This window comes from Hemiscyllium ocellatum, chromosome 3 (genome assembly GCF_020745735.1).
Source record: "Hemiscyllium ocellatum isolate sHemOce1 chromosome 3, sHemOce1.pat.X.cur, whole genome shotgun sequence".
NCBI classification, from domain to species: Eukaryota; Metazoa; Chordata; class Chondrichthyes; order Orectolobiformes; family Hemiscylliidae; genus Hemiscyllium; species Hemiscyllium ocellatum.
In genome coordinates this window covers 16104106-16117817 of record NC_083403.1, presented here as the reverse complement: position 1 = coordinate 16117817, position 13712 = coordinate 16104106, and the positions used below count along the sequence as shown (strand labels likewise).

Genomic DNA, 13712 nt, shown 5'->3' with positions numbered 1-13712 from the left:
AGAACCACAACCTCCAGATAGAAAATATCAACAGGGCGCCAAGGCAACTCAGTTGGTGGGCCCTTCAAAAATGGATTAAAGAATGGACTCAACGAGTCGGCCATCACCACTTGGGGATCGGGTGGGACCCCCGACAACGTAGCCTGCAGCAGTTACTACATCCAGACAGGCAGAGGGAGCTAGCTGGCACACTGCCATACTAATCTGCTGCTGGTAGGGCCTTACCCGCGCTCTGAGAATAGCCAATAGAGTAGGTGTAAATGCTCTTGGAGGGTTGTCAAGGTCAGTTCTGAGTATTTTTTAATCTTGAAAATTTAAGAAATCAACCTGTCTGTAGCTGTTGCTGATTGTTAACAACGCTCCTGAATTGCTTTAATTTACAGGCCAGCTGGAGTAGCATCTTGTGAAAAAGTTTAAACAAAGTTCTTTATTGATATTACCTGAAGCACAATTCATTATGAAGAAAAACTGAAAGAATTACAGATGCTGTAAATCAGAAGCAAAAGCAGACGTTGCTGGCAAAGCTCAACAGGTCTGGCAGCATCTGTGGGGAGAAAGCAGAATTAGCATCTCGGTTCCGGTGACCCTTCCTCAGAACTAACAGGGGAAGGGTCACCAGACCCGAAACATTAACTCTGGTTTCTCTTCACGGATGCTGCCTGACCTGCCGAGCTTTTCCAGCAACTTTAGCATTCGTTATGAATGCCTGGCTCACTTTCAAAAGCTACGAATAATCTCAGCTGGGGGCTCTGAGTTCATATTTTGAGTTTTATATTGATATTCAATATAAGTTAACAGCCACAGGATTGATAATCTCTGACCTACTCTTATAGCCACCGCATTTTATATGGCTAGTCCAGTTCAGTTTCAAGTCAGTGATAAACCCCAGGATGCTGATAGTGGGAGGTTCAGTGGTAGTTGCATCATGAAAGTGCAAGAGGCAGTGGTCTGATTCTCTCTTGTTAGAGGCAGTTCCCTCTTGGTACCTGTGTGCTGTACATATTACCTATGAGCCCAAGCTTGGATGCTGCTCTGATCTTCCTGCCAAGGATATAGGTGGCTTCAGCTGAACAATGAGGAATTGCTCATTGGCGAACATCTCCACTTCTGACCTTATGATGGAAGGAAGGTCATTAAGGAAGCAGCTGAAGATAGTTGGGCCAAGGACACTACTCTGGGCTGAGATGGCTGGTCTCCAATAACCACGACCATTTTCCCTGTGTGCCAGCTATGTCTCTAACCAGCAGCACGTCAATTTTCCAAGGCCTCCTTGATGACAAACTCAATCAAATGCTGCTTTATTGTTAAATGATGTCACTTCTGAAATTCAGCTCTTGCTGAATATGCTCTTGGGGGTGGCATGGTGGCTCAGTGGTTAGCACTGCTGCCTCGCAACACTAGGGACCTGGGTTCAATTTCAGCCTCAGGCGACTATCTGTGTGGAGTTTGCACATTCTCCCCGTGTCTGCGTGGGTTTCCTCCGGGTACTCTGGTTTCCTTCCACATTCAGAAGATATGCAGGCCAGGTGAATTGGCCATGCTAAATTGTCCTAGTGTTCAGGGACCTATAGGTTAGGTGCATTTATCAGGGGTAAATATAGGGTAGGGGGAATGGATCTGAGTGGGATACTCTTCGGAGGATCAGTGTGGACTTGTTGGACTGATGAGCCTGTTTCCACACTGCAGGGATGTTATGAGGAAGTGCTGCTTGATAGCATGAGCATTGACTCTTTCCATCACTTTGATGATGATCGAGAGTAGACCATAATTGGCCAGGTTGGGTTTCTCCTAGTTTTGATGATAAAACATTCGAGGAAATTTTCCACATCGCTGAGTGCACGCCAGAGTTGGAGTTATACTGGGACAGCTTGGCGAGGGTTCTAGCTCAAACCTGGAGAATGGGTCTTCAGGAGTATTGCTGGAATGTTGTCAGGGCTGTGGACTGATACATATCCAGTGACTTCAGCCTTTTCTCAATGTTACATGGAATGAATTGAAATTGCTGAAGATAGGTATCTATGATGCTGCTGACCTCAAGGGGAGATCAAGATGGATCATCCTTTTGATGCTTTGAGGTGAGGGCATGCTGGGAGTCCACTTCATTGACCATGGGGATATATTGTGCAGCCTTTTCCTCCAGTGAGTTATTTGATTGCCTTCTGCCAGCTTAACATGTTTAGAGGTACAAAGATAAATTTGTTTATTTCTATAAAGAGTAACCACTTAAGGAGATTTAAAAATCATAAAGCTTTCATGGATGGGAGTTTGTCACAATAAGGATTGTGTTGAGGACTGGGTTTGATTTTATCTTCATATAGTTCCAGGGGTCTACCCATGGTGAATACTGGGTGAGTTGACATTATGTTGGCAAAATAGGGCCATAGGAGAAATTCAGGTTGGATCTGAGTTGCTTTGGGGTGTGGAAGGCAAAGGGGTGTGGGGTTGGGGTTTGAGCAGAGAGGACTTAAGAGCCTAGGATCTTCTAAAAGGACTTGAATTAAACATCTGAGAGCTATAATAAGTCCTTTATCCAGGCTGCCTAGGCACCAAACTTCCCAATATCTACCAATTGTTTTGAGAGTTGACAGAGTTGACTCTATCCCCCTGTACCCACTCAGTGACAAAACCTCATCAAGGCATTTTTAAAAAGTCAAGTTAGCCAATTTTCTTTACCCACCTCTGTAACCAAGTTCTAGGCCACGCGTACTGAAAGAAGCCATTTGGCCCGTCAAAACTGTTCCAGAGGCTTTTTGCGTATCAGCCTCTTCCCTTCAATGTCTCCTGAACTGCTACTTATGCAAGTCAGGACCCCACCCTCCCCCGCCCCGCTGGTGAATACCCATGAGCCTACTTTACCTTGGAGGGTGTCTTCAATCTCCTCCATCGTGGGATCCGGGTTGTTCCGTAATAAAGTGTACACGGACATGACAATTCCGGGGGTGCAGAATCCACACTGGGAGCCGTGGGATTTGGCTATCCGTTCCTGGTGAAGTGAAGCAATGAAAGAAGAAAGTTGACAGTGTGCAAAGTTGACCAACAGTGGCAGGCTTGTGGTAATGGGTGGGTTCGGACTACCCCATGCAGAGAAACACCCATCAGTGTGGACTTGATGGTCTGAGTGAAGTGGCTTCCACTGATTTAACAAAGTTGAAGAGAGGAAAATGGAACAGGGTGGGTTTTGTGGGCACGGACTGACTCCTTTTCACTGATGAAAGTAAATGCTAACACTCCCATTACTCTTTACCTTACCAGATAAAAGGAGAACCAACAAATCATAATGGCTAGAAAGGCACCAGCGTTTACCAATTGCCAAGCGCTTGTGATGTTCTTGTCACTATTACTAACCATGTGTTTAAAGATTGACAACAGCTCTTGAGATTTGTAGACTAGCCATGTTAACAGAGTTACTGACTGCCTGGAGTCACGCCTGTAGAACTCACTGCTCACTTGATTACTGAGAGGCTGTTTCCCACACTCTGCACATGCATGGACCCCTGATCCTCGCGTTACCTGGAAGTCTGTCACTGCAGGTGCGTGCTGGAAAGTGTAAGAGTGGTGAGGTCAGACAGGCCCATCAGCATCTCTCTCTGCTGACTCACACAGGAAGTGTGACCACTAGCAAAGATACCGGAAATCTCTCCTCTCTGTGAAACTGGCTCTCAGCCTAAACCCAGAGGTCCCCTCTTGCAGGACAGCTGATGGAGGAACAATAACGTGTTTCAAAGTCAAGCACAAGGTGGTACTGACTACCAGTGGATGCTGCAGGGGTGGCGGGGGATGGAAACTGAACATGTCCAGAAGCTCCCCGTGTGCACGCCCACCTGCTGTCTCCAAGGACTGAAGTAGAACATCTGGCAAATCATTTTAGTGCTGGCTTTTCAAAGGATCATTCTGACAAATGTCACTCCCCTGCACTTTCCTCATTGTCCTGCAAATATTTTCCTGTTGTCTTTATCTAAGTCACTTCTAAATGTAGCATTTAAATCAACTGCTACCTCACTCTCAGGCAGAGTATTCCAACTCATAGTCACTTGCTGTGTCATTTTATAGCTCTTGGCATTTTAAGATAATCACCTAAAATCTGTGTCTTTTGACCTTTCAGTTACTGGAAACATCTTCTTACTTAGCCTATCAATGAAATCACGATGTTTAACACCTTCTAACAACTTTCCCCTTAACCTCATCTGCTGTAAGGACAGTCTCTCCTGTGCCTCTGTGCAATGAGCTCTTCCTCATCCCTGGTACCATTCTGGTGGGTTTCTCATGCAAGAGACCCAAGTCAGTCACAGTGCCAGTGCGACCCGAAAGTCCTACCTGGACCGGGTGAATCCGAGTGGTGGTGCTGCCAATTCCTTCCACCGTGGTCACAGCGGCATGGTGCAGGGAACACAGTGGTGCAAGGCAGGCATTGATAGCGATGTGTCTGGGGTCATTGTGGTTGAGGAAGACTTGTATCGCCACATGGTGATGACGAATGCACTGTGGAACAGGCTGTGCCTGGACAGGACAGTACAATACTCATTCACAGGGGAAGCAATGGGAGTACAATTGCTGAGAGCAATGTGCTGGGAGCAGTTTGAAATCAAACGTTTTCCACCACTAGCATGGACTTTCCCCTGTGCCATGCGTGATTCCAATGTAGACGACATGACAGAGATTGATTGCTATGATTAGCCAAAAGTATTAACATGCACTTGCCAGGATTATAGATGACGGGTCAGATGAATGTTTATCTTCTTACCTTTCTATGTTGCTTGCTTTTTTTAGCCCCACCTCCAAACACTCCCAATTAGAAATGGATTTTATAATGCACGAACATTATACCCACAATATGAAACATTCGAGCCATGGAATTGTATCTCTGCACCTGCTCGATTCTATTTGTCCCCACCAGAAAGAGCACAGTGCCATAGAATTGATAACGTTGGGTCCCAGTCCTGGAATTCCCTCCCTAAGGGCATTGTGGGTCCACTATGGCACATGGTCTGCAGCGGTTCAAGAAGGCAGCTCACCACCACCTTCTCAAGGGCAACTAGGGACGGGCAATAAAGAAACAAGTGTCCAGGTCCCATGAATCTGTTCAAAGTGTCACCACCTAAAGCCTGTGCAAGTCCTGAAAACTTGAGGCAAGTTTGCTGACAGATCATGAATAAGCGGTCAATCTACCAGGGAGACATTTACAGAAAAGCTTCTTTGAGGACCCAGAGGAAAGTCACACAGCCGCAGGGGAAGCGTGCAAACCTCACACAGGCAGTCACCCGAGGCTGGAATCAAACCCAGGTCGGTGGTGTTGTGAGGCACCAGGGTTAAGCACTGAGATACTGTGCCAGCCATGTGCTGATCATAATGGTTATCCAATGGTTAAACAATGGAGGATGACAAAGAGGAGGCAACTGACACATGGGTGGGTGTTGAAAGCTCTTTCAGAAGGAAAAACTCATAAAGGACGAATCAAGTGATGTACACTGGTCCAGCCAGTCCTTTGTACTTCGAAATGAAGCTCCAATACATTCATTTCTAACTTTTATTGGGTCTTTTTCCCTTAATTTTTCCTCTTGGCATGTTAAGACCTACCATAAGTAATAGCATTTTTAGTAGTAGTGGTTCTGTTCGCCGAGCCACTACAACAAGCACCCGAGCTACAAATCTTCGCACAAACTTTCAGCATTTTTAGTAATTAGAGGGAATTGGCCAGTAGACTAACTACAGATGGGGCTTTCTACTCTATTTTCATATCTTCAAAATTAACATTGAATTTTTATGTAGAGTGCTTCTCCTACACTTGCTTGTGAAAGGATACAGGATCTTCTTTTCGAGAGGGCTATACTTGGAGACCATCACAGTACAAGAGCCGCATCCTCCTTCTCCACAGCCGAGCTTGGTTCCGGTTAGACCCACTGGCACAGTTACGTTGCATTAAGGAAAACATTTTGCCAAAGATAACGTTGCGGCTGCAGAGCAGTTGAAGCGACCCTCCCAACCCAGCACTGTCCCCACGATGGTAGATGGCTTCCACAGCCGCATCAACACTGAAAACAATCCAAGGAGAATGCCAGGTAGCACTGGCCCTGAATAATAAAGAAGGCCTCAGCATGTAGGAGCGGATTAGACCATTCGGTCCATCGAGTGTGACTTACCAGAATTGTTTACATTGTACTGACATGTTTCCATGTGAAATCTGATGACCAAAGGGGTTTAGCAGGTATTTATAGAGAAACGAGTTGGGTCAATGATTAGATTTTCAGTGCAACCATTTGTCCCAGTGATGGATTTATTATGGAATGGCTTGGACTAATGGCAGAGTTTACAATGGGACCAGTGATTGAGTCAAACAATTGTACATCATGGAAACAGACCGTTCAGTCCATGATGACCAGATATCCTATTTGCTAGAATTTGGCCCATGTTTAATGCAACAAAATTCCGACTGCAGAACTGGGAATGCCCAGGGAACAGAATTTTCAGATTCGGGATTCGTTACAAAAGGTTGAAGCAAGTTTAACGCTGGAGTGTTCTCACTTGTCCAAACTCGAGTCACCTCTCATGGATACATTTTCTCCTCAGATAGGTTATAAGGTTCAATTCCGGATCCACATTTTTCTCCACAATCTGTAGGAAGCCAGACCAAAACAATCAGAAGGTTTAGCCTGTAAGCGCCATTTATTTTTAACAAATTTAAACATAGAATCCCTATAGTGTGAAAACAGACCATTAAACCCAACAAGTCCACACTCTTCCCTTACCTCTGTCCAAGGCCCCAAAGGAGCCGTCCACATCCATTAGAGTTTTACCTGGACTTCCACACATGTCATTTACTGTATCCGTTGCTCCCGATGTGGTCTCCTCTACTTTGGGGAGACAAGGCACCTACTTGCAGAGTGCTTCAGAGAACATCTCCAGGACGCCCGCACCAACCAACTGCACTGCCCTGTGACTGAACACTTCAACTCCTCCTGCCACTCTGCCATTGCCACTCCCTTACCACCTGCTGCCTGGTGGAAGTACGCCTCATCTTCCACCTTGGGACCCTCCAACTGCACGGGATCAATGTCGATTTCACCAGTTTCCTCATTTCCCCTACACCCCCCACCTTATCCCAGTTCCAACCTTCCAACTCGGCATTGCCCTCCTGACCTGTCCTACCTGTCCATCTTCCTTCCCTATCTGCTCCACTCTCCTCTCTAACCTATCACCATTACCCCCACCTCCGTCTACCTATTCTCCCCAGCCCCACTCCCTCCAATTTATCTCTCTACCCCTGAGGCTCCCAGCCTCATTGCTGATGAAGGGCTTTTGCCCGAAACGTCGATTTTCCTGCTCCTCAGATCCCGACCTGCTGTGCTTTTTCCAGCATCCCACTCTCGACATTGGCAATATCAGAGGTGTGACCAACTTCCGGTTCAAAGCATTCAGGGAAATGATTAGATTACTTACAGTGTGGAAACAGGCCCTTCGGCCCAACAAGTCCACACCGACCCACCGCAGTGCAACCCACCCATACCCCTACATTTAACCCTTTACCTAACACTACGGACGATTTAGCATGGTCAATTCACCTGACCTGCACATCTTTGTGACTGTGGGAACACCCGGAGGAAACCCACGCAGACACAGGGAGAATGTGCAAACTCCACACAGTCAGTCGCCTGAGTCGGGAATTGAACCCGGGTATCTGGCGCTTGTGAGGCAGCAGTGCTAACCACTGTGCCACTGTGCCACCCACTATGACGTGCCATAGTGCCTGTTGTTCAGCCTCCAGCTAACAAAATGTGGGCCAAAACTGCTCTAACTACCACCAGCCCCTACCGTCACGTTTGCCTTGCAGCACAATGGTATCCAGGAGCTCCCACATAATGCAGCCTTGATACATCACCTGAACTGCCACTCCTAGTGAAATGTAATTACTTAAATATATTATTCAGTCAGACAAGTAACCTTTTCATCTTTTTAAAAATGTTATCACCAATTTATATGCCATGTTAGCATTTAAGAATTGAAAAGAACTTATCCATTTACCAGGCATTAACCATTCTCTGTAGTACATGAAGTGAATAGCAAAATGTATTCAAGACAGGATATTGACAAAAGTCTCCCTGCCACTGTCCTTGTTCTTTAGATTAGATTAGATTAAATTACTTACAGTGTGGAAACAGGCCCTTCAGCCCAAAAGTCCACACTGACCCTTCGAAGAGCAACTCACCCAGACCCATTCCCCTACATTTACCCTTTCACCTAACACTATAGGCAATTTAGCATGGCCAATTCACCTAACCTGCACATCTTTGGACGTGGGAAGGAAACCGGAGCACCCGGAGGAAACCCACGCAGCCATGGGGAGAATGTGAAAACTCTTCACAGACAGTTGCCCGAGGTGGGAATTGAACCCAGGTCCCTGGTGCTGTGAGGTAGCAGTGCTATCTTCTGGGCGATAGAAATTGTAAATGTAGAAGATACTTCAAGCTGTCCCTCTAAGCCATGGATCCACATGACTTGGAGCTAATATCATCATTCCTTCAGCGTCAGTGGGTCAATATTCTGAAACTCCCTCCCTAACAATATTGTGCTGCACCAACAGCACATTGACTGCAGTGGTTCAAGAAAGTGGTTCACAACCACGCTTTGAAGAGCAATGGGACTCCTCCTTTTATGGGGTGACACAATGGCACAGTGGTTATTGCTGCTGCCTCATAGCACCGGAGACCTGGGTTCTATTCCACCCTCAGGCAAACAGTTGGCGTGGAGTTTGCATGTTCTTTCTGTGTCCATGTGCTTTCCCTCTTGCAGTCTGAAGATGCGCAGGTGAGGTGGAGTGGCCGTGCTAAATTGCCCATAGTATCCACGGATGGGTTAGCCATGGGGAATGCAGAGATAGGGTGGGATCCCCCTTAGAAGGTAGGGGTGGACCTGATAGACTGAATGGCCCACTTCCACATTGTGGGGATTATATGATTGTGAATGGCTGACTCATATTCCAGGGACGTCCAAGTCCGTGAAAAGGTGACACAGACATCAAGGTCCCAGTGGTGAAGAAGGTGAATGTTTGACATTGGACAGCAAAATAATGGGGCCAAAATTCTCCAGGGTCTTCCTTTGTAAGTCTCATGCTCCCTGTGGAAGATGCCCTTTTTCCTCGTAAGGAGCCGAATTTGTATTAAGGGACGTTTCGGTTTAACAGGAATGCTGTGGATTGGAATGGAGATTGGTGAGTGGGGAGATGTGGAGATGTGTCTCTGTCCACCAGAGGCAGGTGTGAACACCAACTGGAGGGCAGTTGCCCAGGAGGAGAGGTCAGGAATGTGAAGGTAGGTTTGTCAACCCTCTGAAAGGCAATGAGCTGCGCTCCCACTGACACCACGGTCAGCCAGGACAGGGATGCTATCTGTGGTGCCCCATTTGAACAAGCAAATTTATTTGTAGCTTTGCATTTGAGTGGCAACAGAAAGAAAATCTTCATTGACCACCCCAGGTTGCCTTGAGGCCATTGAGTGTCACCCATTGAATATCTGCCTGCTGGAAGTCCCAAGCAAAGAGGTGGCTGGGGTGACACGTTAACGTTCCATGAAAGAAATGAGTAAACAAATTGGATTTTTACAACATTCAGCAGTCTAGTTCAACAAGGTTCTCCATGGGAGACTGATTAGCAGGGTTAGATCTCATGGAATACAGGGAGAACTAACCATTTGGATATAGAACTGGCTCAAAGGTAGAAGACAGAGGGTGGTAGTTGAGGGTTGCTTTTCAGACTGGAGGCCTGTGACCATTGGAGTGCCACAAGGATCGGTGCTGGGTCCACTACTTTTCGTCATTCAGGAAAATGATTTAGATGTGAGCATAAAATGTATAGTTAGTAAGTTTACAGATGACACCAAAGTTGGAGGTGTGGTGGACAGCGAAGAAGGTTACATCAGATTGCAACAGGATTTTGATCAGATGGGTCAATGGACTGAGGAGTGGCAGATGGAGTTTAATTTAGATAAATGCGAGGTGCTGCATTTTGTGAAAGCAAATTTTAACAAGACTTATACACTTAATGGTAAGGTCCTGGGGAGTGTTGCTGAATAAAGAGACCCTGGAGTGCAGGTTCATTGCTCCTTGAAAGTAGAGTCACAGGTAGATAGGATAATAAAGAAGGTGTTTTGTTTATTGGTCAGAGTATTGAGTCCAGGAGTTGGGAGGTCATGTTGTGGCTGTAGGACATTGGTTAGGCCACTGCCGGAATATTGCATGCAATTCTGGTCTCCTTCCTATCGGAAAGATGTTGTGAAACTTGAAAGGGTTCAGAAAAGATTGCCAGGTTTGGAGGATTTGAACTATGCGAGAGGTTGAATAGGCTGGGGCTGTTTTCCCTGGAGCGTCGGAGGCTAAGGGGTGATCTTACAGAGCTTTAATAAAATTATGCGGGGCATGGATAGGATAAATAGACAAGGTCTTTTCCCTGAGGTTGGGGGAGTCCAGAACTAGAGATCATAGGTTTAGGGTGAGAGGGGAAAGATATAAAAGGGACCTAAGGAGGATCTTTTTCATGCACAAGGTGGTAAGTGAATGGAATGAGCTGCCAGAGAAAGTGGTGGAGGCTGATACAATTACACCATTTAAAATGCATCTGGATGGGTGTATGAGTAGGAAGGGTTTGAAAGGATTTGGACCAGGTGGGACTAGATTGGGTTGGGATATCTGGTCGGCATGGACGGGTTGGACCGAAGGGTCTGTTTCTGTGCTGTATATCTCTGTGACTCTCTGACTCTATCTGCTCATAAATGACCAGGTTTAACCAAATTTCGTTTGACAATAGGAGAGGGGGAATGGGACTAACTACAATGGTCTGGTAGAGACACATCACAGACACAATGATCCAAATGGCCCTGTTCTGGGAAGTAGCTATTCTATATTTCTATTCCGTGATAGTGGGACTGCTGTGATTCACTCCAGTAGCCTTGGTTACCAGTAAATATTAAAAGAAAAATACGATGTCCAGCAAGATCAGGAAACACAAGGACAAAAGCCTGGCCAAAGTCTTATATTTTAAGTAAGGAGCATCTGACAGGGAGGAAAGAGGGAGTGGAGAAGCAGAGACGTTGAAGTAGGTAATCCCAGAACTAGTCAGCTGAACTGACAGCAGCCAGTGATATATAGAGAGGGAGAGAGAGATGATTTTATGTGTCATTCCTCCCATATCCAACTGTAAAAGATGAGACCGTGCTCCTCCAGGGCAAGGTGATATGTGGACAGCACAAGTTACACAATTATACAAAGTCTAGACAATGCAGGACTGGAGGGTTGTGGGACGGAAGGGGATAACAGAGATAGGGAGGGAGCAAGTGGACGGATTTGTAAACAAGGAGGAGGAACTATTGTAGATTTTTTTATTTTGTGACAGGTCGCCTGGTCTCTTTTCTCATACCTTGCGTCCATTGACGAAGAAAACAAGTTCATGGCTCGCTTCCATTGTGGAGCTCCCTTTAAACACTGTTCTCTCTCCCACCTGTTAAAGCACAAGACCAAAATAAAAGCATTTTATCAACATACAGTACAGTCCCCCTGGATTCGTGGGCATAATCACAGCATCGACTTGTGTAGCACCTTCAGTACAGTAAGATGTAGCAAAACTCCTCAGCATAGAATTATTGAAATAAATTTGACATACCATCACATGAAGAGACATTTGGACAGATCAGCAAAAGTTTAAGTCGAAGCAAAAAATATAGTTTTTTTTAAGGAATGTTTTGAAAGAATAGAGAGAGATGGAGAGACAGGGAAGTCAAGAAAAGGAATTCTTGAGTTGAGAGTTGAGGATGCTGGCACCCAATCAGCAATGATGAAGTGCCATTCTGTTCTTCTGGTATCTGAAAAGTCACCATCATCTTACCAAACCATTAGAGGCAGGGCTGGTGGTGGTTAAATTGAGGATTGCCAAGCCTCAAGCAAAAGGAGACGCTGTGTAGGAGACACGTAAGATTCAAAGGCCATGCCTTTGAACTCTGCAGATAGTGATACGAGTGATTTAACCGTTGTGAAGGAAAGATGGGTACAGGAAAGAGTCTACCATGCTGTGGTCTTCTCTACATCGGTGAGACCAAACGTAAAGTAAGGCCACATTTCACCGCATCGCAGCCAAGGCACATAGGATCCAACCCGACCTCCCATTTCAATTCCCCTAACCACTCCCTTTCCGACAAGAGCATCCTTGGCCTCCTCCATTGCCACAATGAACCACACTGCAAATTGGAGGAACAACACCTCATCTTCCGCCTGGGCAACCTGCAGCCCAGAGGACTCAGTATTGAGTTCTCCAATTTCGAATAGCCCCACTTCCCATTCGCCGACTCTCTTCCCAGCCCCTCCCCATCCCTTCCATTCCTCTGACCAACCCTTCCTTCCAGCTACCAACCAGATTCAACCCCTCATTGACCAACCATGCTTTATCCTCAACCTGTCTTCACCTATCCCTACCTCACCAGTCTGATCCCACCCTGCCTTCGCCACCCCCTTTATCTATTTACACCTGAAATGTCGACTTCCCCACCTCCTGATACTGCTAGGCTTGCTGTGTTCTTCCGGCCTCCTGCCTGTCTGCATTGGATTCCAGAATCTGCAGGTTTTCTGTCTCACACTTATATCAGAGGCCAGGAGAAGGCTCCAGGCGGACCAGGCGCCTGCGGGGGGGGAGAAATGGCTGTGTCGGCCTGGTGTGGCGCCCTTTTCCAGGTATCCCAATGGCCAGGCAGGCAGTCTCGTCCTGGAAATCTCTTCTAGGCTGCATCTTCAGGGTATTCCATCCTTCCAAAATCGGCCCCGGAGCCAGGCTGTGAGGAACTGTGCCTTTACCTCAGTTTTTCTAAAATTAGGTATGGCCTCTGTCATTGATGTAGGTGCTGTGATGGGGTGACTTACAAAACATTTCACTGTATCTTTCATACAAAAAGTACATATGATAATAAATTTCTATTCTATTCTCGTGGCTCTCTGAGGTTCCCTGTCTAAACGTGCTGACCAGCATCCATGTTCCCCATCAATTGCAACAATTGTTGGAAATCCCAGACCAAGGCAATGTGAGCACACTTGGTTTCTTCTGCTGCCGCGTGTACCTTGGATAGTCACAAACAATGTTGGTCTGCTTCTGTCTACTAGGTAGAACATCTCTGGCTTCCATGCTGAATTGCCTTTAGCTGCATTGTCAATGTGCCAACATAAGAGATAGTCATCAAGTCACAGAGACGTACAGCATGGAAACAGACCCATCGGTCCAACTCGGTCCATGCCGACCAGATATCCCAACCTAATATAGTATCATTTGCCAGCTCCAGGTCCATACCCCTCTCAACCCTTCCTATTCATATACCCATCCAGATGCCTTTTAAATGTTGCAATTGTACTAACCTCCACCACTTTCTCTGACAGCGCATTCTATAAATGCACCATCCTCTGTATGAAAACATTTTCCCTGAGGTTCTTTTTAAATTTTTTCCCTCTCACCCTAAGCCTATGCCCTCTAGTTCTGGACTCCCAATCCCAGGGAAAAGGCCTTGTTTATTTACCATAACCATGTTGTGGTTCTGTTCGCCGAGCTGGAAGTTTTTGCTGCAAACGTTTCGTTCCCTGGCTAGGGAACATCATCAGTGCTATTGGAGCCTCCTGTGAAGCGCTGCTTTGATGTTTATTCCGGTATTTATAGTGGTTTGTTCTTGCCGCTTCCGGGTGTCAGTTTCAGCTGT

At 46.3% G+C, this 13712-nt stretch overlaps 1 protein-coding gene across 1 annotated transcript in view; it reads right to left on the bottom strand.

The window, feature by feature from the left end:
• Window positions 1-11446, bottom strand: part of xdh (xanthine dehydrogenase) — a 112871-nt gene extending 101425 nt beyond the window's left edge. Inside the window, exons 1-5 of the mRNA XM_060854447.1 lie at window positions 11402-11446; window positions 6552-6609; window positions 5801-5897; window positions 4315-4423; window positions 2857-2983 (exon numbers count right to left, since the gene is read on the bottom strand). Coding sequence (XP_060710430.1) covers window positions 2857-2983; window positions 4315-4423; window positions 5801-5897; window positions 6552-6609; window positions 11402-11446 — 436 coding nt within the window. The remainder of the gene's footprint in view (window positions 1-2856; window positions 2984-4314; window positions 4424-5800; window positions 5898-6551; window positions 6610-11401) is intronic.
• Window positions 11447-13712: the final 2266 nt, after the last annotated feature.